General features: G+C 41.8%; 3 protein-coding genes across 3 annotated transcripts; 1 reads left to right on the top strand and 2 right to left on the bottom strand.

Moving 5' to 3' along the window:
- Positions 1-6,425: 6,425 nt before the first annotated feature.
- PG997_013583 (uncharacterized protein) lies at positions 6,426-7,158 on the bottom strand (the record flags this gene model as incomplete). The annotated part of the gene is made up of 2 exons (XM_066817897.1): positions 6,426-6,956; positions 7,075-7,158. 2 exons carry the CDS (start codon positions 7,156-7,158, stop codon positions 6,426-6,428), a joined length of 615 nt encoding a protein of 204 aa, XP_066663589.1.
- A 2,493-nt stretch (positions 7,159-9,651) lies between these two features.
- PG997_013582 (uncharacterized protein) lies at positions 9,652-10,461 on the bottom strand (the record flags this gene model as incomplete). Its single annotated transcript, XM_066817896.1, has 1 exon — positions 9,652-10,461. One exon carries the CDS (start codon positions 10,459-10,461, stop codon positions 9,652-9,654), a length of 810 nt encoding a protein of 269 aa, XP_066663588.1.
- Positions 10,462-12,213: 1,752 nt separating this feature from the next.
- PG997_013581 (Acyl-CoA N-acyltransferase) lies at positions 12,214-13,062 on the top strand (the record flags this gene model as incomplete). The annotated part of the gene is made up of 2 exons (XM_066817895.1): positions 12,214-12,334; positions 12,728-13,062. The coding sequence occupies 2 exons, from the start codon at positions 12,214-12,216 to the stop codon at positions 13,060-13,062; spliced, it is 456 nt and encodes a 151-aa protein (XP_066663587.1).
- Between the last annotated feature and the right edge of the window lie 1,989 nt (positions 13,063-15,051).

Below are 15,051 nucleotides of genomic sequence, written 5' to 3'. Positions count from 1 at the left end.
TATATTACTTTATTAATAGTTTAATATTTATTAATAATAAATAACGTAGTTTATTATTAAATCGAATATATTATTAAATCGGACATTTTTTTTATATCTCGATATTTTTATATAAATTTATTTAATTATAACGCTTTAAATTAATTAAAATTACTCGCTATCCGATTCGCTACTTAATTCTACATCTTTTTCACACGTTCGCGCATTGTAACCGGTTTCGCCGCAGTTGCCACAGCGCCTACCGCCCGTCGCGCGTAGTTTCGACGAGCCACTATTTTCGCTTTCGCCGGTCGGTGGACGTTTCCCCTTTGCTTTTTCGTTTTATAACGTTTAAAATTCTTTAATAGTAAGGGCTCTTTTAAGCTGGACTCGTGATTTTTTAGCTTTCCGACGCTTTAAAAGGGTTAAATTAGCATTTTAAAAAGTGCGGACCTAATCTTTTAATATAGTTACCTTGTGGGCTATTCGGGTTATACCCTTCGCTATTTAATTTACCGTATTTAAAATTAGCGTTAAAAATTTCCCTTAATAGGTAAACACTTTTTTTTTAATATAAATAAAATACTTAGTCGTTTATTACGGGTTAAACGGCGTTTAAAGGTTATACGTGTTTAAAGTCCCGGGTCGCGACTACTCCGGTGTAAGCGTTCGAAATTATACATTTAGCTTGCTTATTACTTCGTTCGGATAGTGAGGTACTAAGCCGGATACGTTAAATTTAAATTTAATATTAGCTTTCGTAAAAACAATAAAATATACGGCTTTAAACGCGATAAAAAACTTAAGCTTCGTAATATAATTTATTAAGGCCTTAATAAATAACTCGATTTCCTTCGAATAAGCACGTTTTAAGGGCGAATAAAATGCTATATCGAGAGGTTAGAGCAGGTGCGATAAATAAAGAGGTATATTAATAGTAATAATATTATTATCTTAGCAATATGCCTCGAATTCGGCCGAAATATAGCTCTCGTGGCCGTCGAGAATTAAGAGGCGGTAACGACTTTTTATTTACGATTTAGTATATTTATCGAAATGTTTAATTTAGTTTAAACTTGTTTTATTATCGGTTTATTTATTAAAAGTCGGTTTAATTACTTAATCGCCCGGTAAGCTACTTTCGCGCGATTAATTCGCGAGGTAATATTAGCTTTAAACGATTAAAAAAGGCGGAATATATTAGTTTTACGAATTAATATATTTAATAGCCGTCGATTATTCTTAATTATTAAGCTGGACCGATTTCGCCTTCCCACGCCGATTAGCGCGTATTATAATAAATATTAATCCGATTATATTTATTATAAAGCCGGTTTCGTTAAAATTCCACATGTCTTTATTAACGATACCGTATTTAGCTTTAATATTAATAACTAGGCTAAACTAACCGGAAATAACTTTCGGATTTTTATAAAAAACCTTTTAATAATCGTACCGACGGTTTATTTTAGTCTTAAGGTCCGGGTTACGGTTAATAAAGCGCCTAGCCCAGTGTTTATTAACGCGATCGCCGCCGCGCGACGCGATAAGGAGATTAGCTATATTTTCCACATTAGCCATCTTTAAAAGCATCCCTCGAGTATTTAAATTAATTATATATTTACGAAGCACCTCTTTTTTAATCGTATTTAATTTATACTTTAAGTATCGAATTTCGCGTCGTATAGTTCGGCCGTAAAGTCGGTCGCTAAGGGTAAATAATAAGACAACGTAGTGTTTCGCCGTAGCTCTTTAATTAATTCGAGTTAAACCGTTTTATGACGCTTAAATTACTAAGGTTATCCGCTTTTCTTAAAATAAATAAAGTATTATAGTTATAAAATTATTACGCGTTAAAGTTTAATTAAATAAGTCGGTAATAAAAATATTCGACTTAATAATATATCCGACTTAATAGTAAACCACGTTAATATTAAATCGATTTAATAAAAGCTATTTAATTACTATTTTCGCATTAAAAGATTAAAGTTTAAGTTATAATACTAACGAATCTTAAACTCGCCTCGTTCGTTACATTTTCTTATTCACGCGCCGAGGTATAATAAAGCTTAAAGAAAAGCTCGTAATTTATACCTATTATCGAATCTCGACTTTCTTAAAGAGAGATATTATCTCGGCGGCTAGCGAGGGTTTATATTAAAAACTATTCGCGTATTATTAAACTTATTACATTAAATCTCGATTAAAAACAAGCCGTGATTACTATAAACCTTCGTTTCTAAGATCGAAAAAGCACGATATTAATAATAGAATAAATTATTAATGCCTAAAATAATAATATTAATTATTCTCTACTTATTCTCCGGTGCTTTCGTTTAGATAATTTTATGCCACTACTTTCGAAGGCCACTTTTAAAGATTCGTAGGCTAATTTAATAAGGCCGTGCGTTACGTACACTCGACTATCCTAAATAATTCGAGTTATAAGCGCTCTTTAGCGTTATCCGGGTAGCCTTAAGGAAATAACAGCATTTTCTAAGCTCGTAACGAGGATTATATCCCGGCATAAACCGTAACTATACTATATAATCCCCTCTCGAAATCGATATAGTTTAGCTCCATTATTATTATACATAAAAACTTTTAGCAGTAAAACAGTAAATATAGATTCAGCTATACATTATATATATAATAGTACCCGTAGCTAGTGTTCTACTTTTTAAATCTATCGAGCACTAGGTAAAATACATACGCTCCCATTTTTATTCTCGCAATATTATCATTCTTAGTTATATCTACTACTATTTAATATATACTATATAATATATACTATACTGTACATCTATTAAGGCTAAATACGCAGCTGTCATCATCGCAGGCTAGTTATGCAGCTGTCATTATCGCAGGCTAGCCATGCATCTGTCATCATGGAATGCGTTCCTATAAAGAATGCCGTGCTTTGATGATCCAATGAATGGTCAAACCTTTCAGATTGAGGAATCTGAACATGTACAGTAAAATCCAGGTTCAGCGTCCGCCTCCTCCGAGAGTTCGACGGCGTTGGATTTGTCGATGCAGCAGCTGTCTACCCAGAAGTGTTGAATATTATCGTCGGCAGCCTGACGTGCACAGAACCGGAGCTTCTGATAGCCTTTCTTATCGAGCCTATGTTATCCGTAACGTCTTTGAATGTAACCTCCTCCTCCCCCCAGGTATGCGAAAGTATCGCATACGAGGGGATGTTCTGGGACACCTCGGTAAGGTTGAACTTGCCATCCGCTCGTTGTTGTAGAAGCCGCATCGTGGTCGAAGGGGTGGCTTTGAGGATTAGGAGCGACGGTTGGAAAGGGCGCGATCACCTTGGTCCATAGGGGTGGCCTGGATGTAGGGAAGTAGGCTGAGCCGTCCCTGCTGAACAGGAGTCCAGTACAAGGCACACATTGTCGAGCATTGTCGGGGTAATTGTGATGAGGCTGAGCCAGTCACGGGATCTGCACGTCCTGCCAATCGAGTCGTCTTTCCTGTGACTGACGTTGGCGTCTGGCGATGTAATTGGTAGATGCACAGGGAGATTTGCCTGTTGCTGTAATGTCCAGTGAACAGTCGCAATGCAGCAGCCTTCTCAGGCAGGTATTGGGGGGTTGTCGTCCCGTGGCGGGGCTTTTAGGCGGCAGGTGGCCTAAGCGTGTCTTTGTTCTTGTCTTGAAACACCCAGAACAAAGACACCATCCGCCATCCACGCATCCGCCATAAGATGACATCAATGGCCCCAAACCTGGCAGAGGCTACACACGAACGCGCCCAAGCCTGATCGAGAGTAATCAGTGTGCTGATCAGCAGGTTGCGGAAGCCGTTGGGTGTAGCACCCGTTCCATTCGTACGATCCGAGCGAACCTGCGATGCTTTGGCACCACCAGAGCGCCTCGAAACGCCGTCGGACGACCTCGAACTATCACGTCGCCGATGCTTAGCGCTTTACGCGATCGCTTGATTGAGAGGCCCGAGATATACCAGGACGAGATAGTCGAATTTCTCGCGGCCGAGTTCGACGTCGAGGTGACGAGAATGAGCGTAAGCAGAGCTCTCGCGTCCATCGGATGGTCCAAAAAAACTACCCGACGCGTTGCTAAAGAACGAAATGCCGAGTTGCGAGACTTTTATAGCCATGCTCTATCCGAGTTCTACTCTTACTACCTAATATATATAGACGAATCGGGTTGTGACAAGCGTGCGGGATTTCGACGAACCGGATGGTCGCCTCAAGGCGTAGCACTCGTATAAACAGTACGCTTCCACCGTGGTCGTAAGTACTAGATCCTGCCGGCCTACACCCAAGATGGTATTATGCTTTCGCGTATCTTCCAGGGGGTTCACGGATAGTAAGGCGTTCGAAGACTTCATTCAAAAGCTTCTGCCTTTGTGTGGGAGATGGCCGGAGCCGAAGTCTGTTCTAATTATGGATAATACACCGTTTCATCAGCCCGATAGAATCCAACAGCTGTGTGATAATGCCGGAGTCAAGCTCCTGTTCCTGCCACCTTACTCACCAGACCTGAATCCGATTAAAGAGTTCTTTGCCGAGCTCAAGGCTTTTATTAAACGACACGGCCACCTATACACCTTGCAGTAGGATTTTACTGTCTTTTTAGAGTGGTGTGTAAACGTCGTAGGATTAAAACGGTTAAGTGCAGAGGGAAATTTTCGGCATGCAGGACTATGTATTAAAGAACCGTAGCAGCTTCGAAATATTATAACTAAACGTAAATAGAAATAGTGCCTCGTCGCTTATCACTCGTTATTCGTTATTTAAAAGGCTAGCCTAAATTTTCACATCGCGCACGAAGCGTTTAACGATGCCACGCTTTACACCCTTATTTAATAGGAATTAGTATAGTCGAATTCGAAATCGATTTCCGCTTTTTAAGATTAAACTATTTATTAAAATCGGATTCACATTAAGCTTAGCGTTAATAAATACCTTATATAATTAACGTAACACTTTCGCTCGCTCGAAGTACGTACTTAATTAACTAGCGCTATTATTAAAGTATCGTATAATTACATAACACTTTTACACTAGTAAATATTCGAGAGAGCTATAAAAAAAGGAAATAAAGTACCTCGAATTTAACGTTTATAATATATATTATTATTTATAGTTTAACTCGTTAATTTTCCATGCCTCGTTTTAATATATCGCTATATAATCCGATAACCGTAATAAATAGTCGAGCTAATGTGTTATATACACTGCATATAAATATACATCCCTCCCACTCGATAAGTTCTCTTTTTAAGCACCTACGGGCGACCTTAAGCTGGCGGGGGCTTAGTCTACGGGATGCTGCTCGGGCTATAGAGCATAACCCCGCCTAGCATACACAATACTTCGGGTCATCAGAGAGGTACGTACTGCTTTAACGAGCGCTATTATTAAAGCATCGTGTAGCTACATTACATCCTGCACTATTAAATATCCGAGGGAGGCATAAAATAAGGAAACATAGTCCACCCACTTCGACGCTTGCTGCTTACTTTAAAAGTAGGCCCAGCTTATGGTTTTACATACCTTATTCTATAAGGGTTTAAGAGGTTTGTTTAACGACCTTATTCCTACTACATACGAGTATTTTAAACTTAAGGAGGAAAAGAGAGAGCATAGGTTTTCTCGCGTCTAGTCGGTGCAGCCTTGAAGGGATCGCGGTGGTCCGGGCCCTTGGTGCGTGCGTGTCGATAGTTAGCCGAGAGACGCCGAGGCCTTTACATCGGGCCATAGCCCGTGACATATTCCAGCATACAGGAGATATATATCGCTATGTAATCCGATAGGAGTACTAGATAATCGAATATATTATTAAGACTAAAAGCCGGAGATTTATTAAAATTATTACTCTACTTTATTTACCGCCGTTTTAGTTTACTAATTAATTTATAATAGGGAAACGAGTAACCATTAATAGTTAATAGCTTAAAGCTATAATATATATATTTTAACATTTTCCGCTCCGTGCCTTTCATTTTTAAGCTATACGTATATTAATCGTTACGATTATTTTTAAAGTCGCGAACGAACACACGTTTTATAAAATAATTAAATTAATATTATCGAAATTAATTTAATATAATAAATAAAGAAAGCGTGAATAAAAAAATAATTAAATAGTTATATAAAGAGTTAAAGACTATAAATATATAATACGTTTTACGACTTTTTATTCATAAAAATAATAAAAATATAAAAGATATATTACGATTTTTTAACTAGTAAACGAAGCCTTAACGTTTTTAAACCCCTTAATAAATTACATAAAAAATACCCTTTTTAAAAGATAGCCGATAACTATTAAAAAACTAGACACAGTAGATATGCTTAGCCGGAAATCGGGTGGCAGCCATAATAGGTTATTTCCGCACTAAGTAATCCAGTTACGATCCGCGCTAATACTATAGCCAAAGCGTATAGCTTCGCGCTATAAAGGTAATAACTAGCTAGGCTGGCAATTAATAAAGATAGCTCCAGCAGCGGTTATAATTGACGAGGAATCCGGACTGAACGATAATATAGAAGAAGCGGTGCCTATAACGGTAGTTTGCAACTCTTGGCCCGTCGCCGCGTCCCAGAGCTTAACCGTGCTATCGTTCGACGCCGACGCTACGACCCGGCCGTTGGGCGAGAACGCCACCGACCTAACGGGACTGCGGTGGCCCGCGAGCGTCTGCTTCTCCTGGCCCGTCTGCGCGTCCCAGACCCTGACCGTCTTGTCGACCGACGCCGACGCCAGCAGCCGGCCGTCGGGCGAGAACGCCACCGACCCGACGAAGTCGCCGTGGCCCTCGAGCGTCTGCTTCACTCGGCCCGTCGCGGCGTCCTGAACCTTGACCGTCTTGTCGCTCGACGCCGACGCCAGCAGCCGGCCGTCGGGTGAGAACGCCATCGACTCGACGAAGTGGCCGTGGCCCTCGAGCGTCTGCTGGCACGCGTTCCAATCGCGATCGACTGTTGGAGCTTGAGTCACCTAGGTGGGCCTTTGGTATTGGTTTCTCGTGATGCTTCTCTGGGGACTAAATAGAAGCGCTAAAGAGTACGCCTAAAGCGGACAGTTTTTAATTTTAGATTTAGAGTATAAGAGGAACCGGTATACGTTTCGGACTCGGTTTATAAGTAGCGATGCTTATGTTTTTAATTAAAAGTATATTAATATAATACTCGAATCGCATTATAAGGAGTATATCGTAACGAAGTTTTAAATGCTTAATATTATAAATACTCTTTATAATATAGCCTTTAAAAGGCTAAGGGCTTTAAGCTAATTAAGGTACTTTTCGCGTAGGAAAGTATCGATAAGGCCATTATTTTTTTAGGATCTCTTTCGCAGCCTTAATATCACGGCACTCAAGTAGATAATTAACTTAATATACGTAGGAATACTCTATCCTAGCTAAAGGATCGGGGTTTAAAGTGGTGGTATAGCCGATATAAGTGCCTAAATACTATAGCTAGTAAATATCTTGCTTAAAGTAAGTCTTTACATCTTTTAACGATTAAAAAAATATACGGTAATGCTCGTTAATAAGATCGGGTAGGAAAATTTAACTTTAACCGAGTAAAAAATTCTACGTTAATTAGTATATAACGTAAATAATATTATCCCGGATTATAAGGAAAAAACTATATATTTTAATAACCTTAGCGATATTAAAAACTTTTAATAGTAAGCTTAATAAGCTTTTTAACTCTACGAGTTATAGCGAGCGATAAATAATAGTAATCGTCGTAAAAACTTTCCGGTAATATTTAAGATTTTAACGTTTTAAATTCTATATTTATCGCATTATTTAACCGTATAGCTTTTTTAATTTAAGAGGTATATCCTTTAAAACATTTTTTATATCCCAGCTATTAATATCTTAGAGCTCTTAGATAACGAGAGCGACCTATAAGAATGTGCCATTCGCCTTAGATAGGAGTGTATATCGTAGCTTTCGCAGAAAATTTTCGTCTTGCTCGATCTCTTCGAGTTTAAATAACCGGCATTAAATATAAGTATTAACCGCTTACGAGACCCGTTTAGTATTCTATTTTAGCTCGAGGCTAAGTTTAGTTTAAAACTCGGTTATTTATAATTTCCGCTCGATATTAAGATTATAACGACTAAAAAAAAGCTACTTAGCTCGTAGAGTAATTTATTTACTAATGAAATTAAAGAGTTATAATAAGTTTTTCTCGTATTCGTTTAAAGCGTTAATAACGAAGTAAATAATCGGTAAATTAAAATCTTCAGTATATTCTTAAAAACCTTCGATATAATATACTAAGCGTTCTCCTCTTCGTTAAACGAGCTTATATATATCCGTTAATACTCTTTTTTAATATATTTTAAAAGTTTTAATTCTTACTATAAAATTATAGAGGCTAGGCCGCGGAGTACTGCAGCCGCAATGTTAAACTTCGAGTTGGTGGCTTGATAAAAAAAGTAGGACAATTAACTGCTATTCGGTCTATGTTACTCTAGTTTATTTGTGATGCCGCAGAGAAGCATAGTCTTGCCTTTACTTGGGTCCGCCTGGATCTAAAGTAGTCGGATATTCTTTTCGTGTCGCCATCGCCGAAAATTATCGTGTTTAAGGATTTAACCGTACGACTCCCTGAGTAGTCCCCTTTTCGTCTCTTTTATACGTGCTTTGTCGTCGCGAGGGTCGGGCAGGCGTCGCTTAGTAAACTATAAGTTAAAGGTCGCTTTATAGTAGTAATTATTAATAATATAATCTCCGATTTATACTCGGCTAAATTTATTAGCTTAGAGAGTTTTAATAAAGTTAAACGTTATTTCGCTTTACGCGGTGTATAAAACCTATGCGAAAAGCCTCGCTACGGTAATAAATTATTCCCGTTTATTCCTTATTAAACGTAAGGATAATAGGAAAAAACCTATAGAACGCATAACGATATTATTAAGCTAACGCGTAGAGGACTAGTTAGCTACCTTATCGTCTTAACCGCACCGACCCCGCATTTCACGGACTTTTATAAACCGTATTATCGCTTAACGAAACACTCGTTAGCTAGGTTTTTTTATCGTTTAAATTTATTATAATTATAATAGAGATCTTTAAAACCGTAATTAATATATTAAGCGTAGCTACGTTATTTAATAATTACGTCGATTTTTTTAAATATATTTAACTAAGCCGTTATTTCGGTCGAGATTTCGAGCGATACTAATTTAAACTTAATGTCGCCCGAATTCGCCTAAGAATAAGGTTATTAACATCATGGCACGGTATAATAACTACTGCGACCGGCTGCGAAGGGTAATTAAAAAGCGTGGTGATTAAGTCGAATAATTATTTTAACTATATTAGATAAAGATTTCTCTTTCGATATCGCGTAATTTAATAAAGAGTAATAAGTAGTCGAAACAAAGTTTGGCCCGACCAAACAACCCAAGTAATGGAAAGCACTGTCCATGACTAGGCGCTTAGTCGCCGTGGTTTAGCGGGCTACCTACTAAAAGTCAGGCCTACAGCCACTAAAAGAGAGGAAACTCTCGCTCCGCAGGCACTGTGACTTCGATTAATGGCCTAACTGTGCACCATAATACATACGCCTTCCAGGCCCAAAAAATACATCTAACCGCCATGAGAAAGTCTTCACAGAGTTTCTCAGGCCGTTAGCTGGGGTGTACCTCGGCCTTCACCAGCTCCAAATCATCAACCAAATGTTGGGTTGTTAAGCCACTGATTTATCTTCTCCAAACTGAAAGTGTCGTGATGGTTCTCTGAAGTAAGGTATTGATCCTTCTCATCCTTCCATCCCGTAGAACCACCACTAGCACCCATTCTTTGACCCGTCCTACGACAAGAACCAAAGTCAACCAACACAGGGCGCCCATTCTTATCCACCATCACATTACGCGGGTTAAGATCGTTATGAGAGAAGCCAATATTATGCAAATGCTCGACAGCCGACGCAAGGGCTTTCATGAAGGGTTCCTTATCGACCCCTCCTCCCTGTTGATATTTCAGAAGTTTCCACAGGTCGTAGCCGTCTATTCGATCCAGAACGATACCGGTAACACGACCTCTCTGGACGCGGCAGCCGTGGTAGCGAACGATATTGGGATGAAGAACCTGGTGTTGCGAGATGGCCTCGAGTGCTTTGGCCTCGTCTAGAAGCATATCCCGGAGCTGTGACAGTCCGGATCCCGTTTCGCCTTTGAAGAACTCGTAATCTGTCAAACTCGGCCTCTTGATGAAAACATCAGCTGCAAGGTTTTCTGGGGCCACTGTCAGAACTCCTTCGGGTGAAAGCTCTGGGTATATATCCGCATCGGGAATTTGCTGAAGTGCTGTTTCAAACTGTTCTGGCCGTATATCCTTTTTCCAAGCTCCAAGACGGCCAAGGTAGGCATGATCATCTTTGCCATAAAGCGCGCATTTGGTACACAAGAATTGGCCATCTTTGTCAAATTCTTCCCAAACAGTCGAAAAGTCACCCCAACTTCTTATCTGGGGCGACATAGTGTTGATCGATAACATAGATAAAAAGCAGAAATGATAAGTATTAGGCAGAAGCAGGTAATTATATAAGCAGCGCGGCAGAGGAACAACCCCACTTTCCGACTCGTTATGAGCACAGACCCTACTGTCTTAGCCAGAGGCTGGACCTCGCCCATGCGGCGACAAGAATACGGCTAACATGGAGTACAGTACAGTACTGTACCACGAGAAGAAGTGCAATATCCCCACTGGATGTTATTTGATGAGCAAGATGCTTGCTAGGGAACTAGCAATAAGGTTATAGTTCTAGAACACTAGCCACTTGTGACTGCCTGGATTCCCATAGCTCGCAAGCCAGAATAAAAGGGAGAGAAATGAGTAGCAACATCCCACAGTATCCGGTGACAAACACTGCCCAAGCCAAGAGACGTCCTTCGAAATCCGATATCTGACGGGAATTCATTGCCGTATTGAAGAGCCCTTAGCCTTGGTATGGTGGAGCCGGATTTGGATCGTAGGAAGCTGACGTTTTACACGACTTCATTCCGCAGTCTTTTTTCTTTTTCACCACAGTGACTTCCGTAGTACCATCAGGTTTGGTTACGGTTTTGTGGAAGTCCTCGGTATCGCACCTTGAATGCACCTATTAGTTTTAAACACCAAGGAGAATATTTCACACTAATATAATTGTATAAGCAACTGTACGTAGAAAGCTTTTTAATGCCAATAGGTTTTTGATGTAAAGAGAGGAAGATTGAATATGATACACGGCAGATCGGGCAGCACTTTGAAAGTATTTATGCTAGCTGTGATTAGACGTACTTGAATCTGACGCAACTTAGAGGATAGGAGGGTTGGTGCGCTTATTCACATGAGAACAGATGCCGTTACGTAGGCGGTATATGTATTCATTGACTGTAACCTGCATCCAGGCCGTCTCAGCCCATGGGTGAGTCGACGAATCCATCAAGGGGCCCCGAGTTCTTGAAGATTAAGTGGTCGAATTCCAGCTTCCTAATAGGTTGCAAGGAGTAATATATGTGCCACACTTAGACGGTACGGAAATGGTAGCTCTTTATAGCTTAATCTAATATGCTGGAAGGACTTCGTATTGATCGGCCGCTTGAGTTACACTACAGACATAGCTTCAAATTCACACGCTATTGACTCTAGAACGTCCATGTTCCGGTGCAGTTGCATGTCGGTGAGGCTATAGCGTCCATCCGAATGCATGCGGCCTTCCAGGGTTCAGTTCCGGTATTACCGACAAGCTTATGCGAGAGGGAAGGTGAAATATGCAACGACATAAGAGCGGGACTTGAGATAATTAATGTTCATACTACTGTATTTAAGGTATCGAACGGATGGATGCTATGTTACAAATCTACCTGGCAAACCTGGAACTGCTAGATTGGATGTTGCATTTAATAACAAAGCTCCCAATTAGGAAAGTTTTCTGCTATTCGTGCATATCCGTAGACTATCCTAGCTAGGAAACTTTTTTGCGATGGTGCATATAGTATCGGGTTGTGTGTGCGCCCAAAGACCTATAGAACAACTGAAAGAGGGGGATGGGAGCGGGGTAGGGGTGGTTTTAGATCCCGCATCCCGGCGAGGATACTCGTTTCCCCTCAATGAAGTCGAACCAACAAACAAGGATGACTTCTTAGGGGTTTGGACCCCGGCCATCGCAACCAAAGTCACCGCGCAATTCATGTCGCCCCCGAAGCATCTATTATTTTTCTGGATACTAACAGCAAGAGCAATCTCAGCATGGCTAGCCAACTCTACGAAACCTTTTCGGGTCACGAGATTACGGACTACATGCTGTCTGACGCTGCGGAACTCTTCAGTAATAATTATGGGGTTTGGGGCCCAAGTTCACCTAAGCGAGGTAAGATAGCGGAATATTTTACATGGTATTTTCCTGACGTTCTGCAGGGCAGCAAGTCTAACTTAATACGTCTCGAATTCGAGCACAATATCTCCCCGACGGTGCCGCGGTCGCCTATACTCGGGTGTCTGTTGATGGAATCCTTGCTGGGAACGCGTTTGCCTGCCGTTGGAAACATGGCGACCGTATTGTCTGCTGGGTTACCCAGCTAGTTGTGCATAAGGATCATCGTGAGCGAGGGCTCGCAGGTGGTCTTTTGCGGTCTCTCAGAGCAGATACGGACGAGATATACGGCATTATGAGTTCTCATCCAGCCGCCTGCCTTGCTGCCGCTAAGTGTTTTGGAAGTGGGTATACCTTGAATTACCAATGGAGTTATGCTGATCTGAACAGCGACTATCGAGAAGGTTTCCCTCGATTTCATCCGCCAGAACGCTGCCTTGATCACAAAGGCGTCGCCTATACCGTATATCAAGAGCACGAAACTTTCTGGGGAACTTTTCGACGTGGGGGAAACGAATGGGCTTAAGTCGGGTGTTGATACAGACTTCTTCGTCGACCACGAGGAACCACAGGAAGCTTTGGCTGAGATCCGTAAGGACTGGAAGTGGCCGCTTGGTGACCTCCCTGATGGCCATGAGTTCTTGCTTATTTTACAGGGAAAATCTCGCCGTTCGAGGTCGCGATCTTTGCCCAGAGCTGGGCCCAAGACAGCAGTCTCTAACTAGAGAGTGCCAATCATGTGATTAAGGGGGGGCTCACGGCAATGCTGAGGTTGAACTTTGAAACCCCGCTTTTATTATCGATAGCAGCATCACCACTTGAGTCCATTGTAATAATTAGATACCATTGACCCGACTGGCATACCGTCTCAATTAAAACCTCGATGTGCGTACAATGAACAGCAAGATTACATTCAGGTCTCGTTGTAATACCTGTGGTAAACAGTATAGAAGAAGACATACTTGCTATGTAAAGCCACGATGCCGAGTCACTCCACTGTTCACTACAACAATCGGTGACGGCCAATCGAGGGGTCGCTCCAGCTATCCGTCAAATTGCAATGTAGTCCTTGACGATAAAGGACTCCGGGTTACATCCACGATATTGGGCAGTACTCGGATTGAAGAGTTGAAGGATTACATTGACTGCCCTCCTGACCTTCAGCAATAGTATGTTTTAGCCCCCTCCGCGCACATCGGACGGAAGGTAACGAGTGAGAAGTATCGCAAGCTTCATTGCTCGTCAAACTACAACCCATATTCCTTGTCAATTCGCCTTGGCCGAAGCGCTCTTAGCTGCGTCAAGCATCCGGTCCTGGGCAGTAATGAGCCCTGAATACCTCCTTGAGAAAGCGCAGAGACTGGTACGGAGTTACGACTGTACGAAACTCAAAGCGCGGATCGCTTATCGAAGGAGCACTTTATTACGCCTTAGTGGAGATACGAAAGGCTCAGAACGTATAATTGAGGAATTCATAGCGAGCGCGACTTCAAATGCGGATAAGGTCCCGACCGAAGATCTAGCGGCTTTACATCTATCTCAAGCGACCAATCATGTTTATAATTTCGATTTCTCCCGGGCACATATAGAGGCAAAGAAGGGAACACCATATCTAAGGCTATTAGACTGGCAAGAAAGCCTTCTATGGGACCAGATGTTCTGCGTCGGTCGGATCACCCGTGGAGAGGGCCTTTTCCAAGAAGCACGAAGGTGCTTCGAGGCATGCATGAATAATACCGAGACAAGTGAATCCAAACGCCTTCTCGTCAAATCGGCTGTGGCCGATATCTATTGCGAGCTGGCTCACGCGGAAGAAGCATTATCTTATCTTGCTCAAGCTGGAGCAATACTAGAACCGGAGGTTGTGCAATTGAGGCAATCATGCCGCCACCAGACCAAAGGGTTTCGGCGATTGCTCTTATCCCTTACCGAGGTTCGCATCAGACAAGACCGCAGCGACGAAGCCAGAGTACTAGCCACAGAGCTCCTCGCTATCTACCAGAATATCAAAGATCCTGACATTGTCGATCGGCTTGGGCATGTCAGAGCACATATCGCTATGGCACGGATATCATCATCACTGCAAGATGAGGCAATGCGTTGGCAGTACGTACTAAACTAGAATCGATATTACAATCCTTTAAAGGAGGAGGTCTTCACTTGTGGCGTGGTCTACCTATTTCTTTGCGTTGTCTGGCATAGAATAGGCGACGCCCAGATGAGTTTTCAATTCCTGCATAATGCCAACCAAGTCCTCCGTCGGAAAAAAAAGGCAATACTTAATCCCCGGATTGGGGACCTACATCTTCTGTGATGTGTTACAGATAGCGCAGTCCGCAGCAGAGGGAGTGTTCCTGCTGTGTGCTGATGAAATGGCCGGGCAATAAAAACCTGCGCGAAGTGATGCCGAAGGAAAGACGACGTGGGATAGAATTAGAGGTAGGATGGAATTGAAAGGGAGATGAAAAAGGTGCTGCCAGCGGTGTAGCGTGGCAGTCTGGGCTATTCATCAAATCGATCAGTTCAGGTCAATCGCATCAGTTCAGTCAAATCGGGTCAGTCAGGTCACTTCCTGCAGAACCGGCGCGTAGTGGCTAATTCGGTAACTCGTTCAAGTGAACTTCGTTGTCGCATGCATTGCATTTTAGCAGCTCTTCGCGATTGTACCACTACGACTTTGAACAAGACTATCGCAAGATGTTGCTGAGCGGGCG

This window comes from Apiospora hydei, assembly GCF_038363865.1.
Source record: "Apiospora hydei strain CBS 114990 chromosome Unknown utg000009l_segment0_segment0, whole genome shotgun sequence".
Taxonomy (NCBI): Eukaryota; Fungi; Ascomycota; class Sordariomycetes; order Amphisphaeriales; family Apiosporaceae; genus Apiospora; species Apiospora hydei.
The sequence above is the reverse complement of the archived record's forward strand: the minus strand, read 5'-3'. Positions and strand labels throughout refer to the sequence as shown.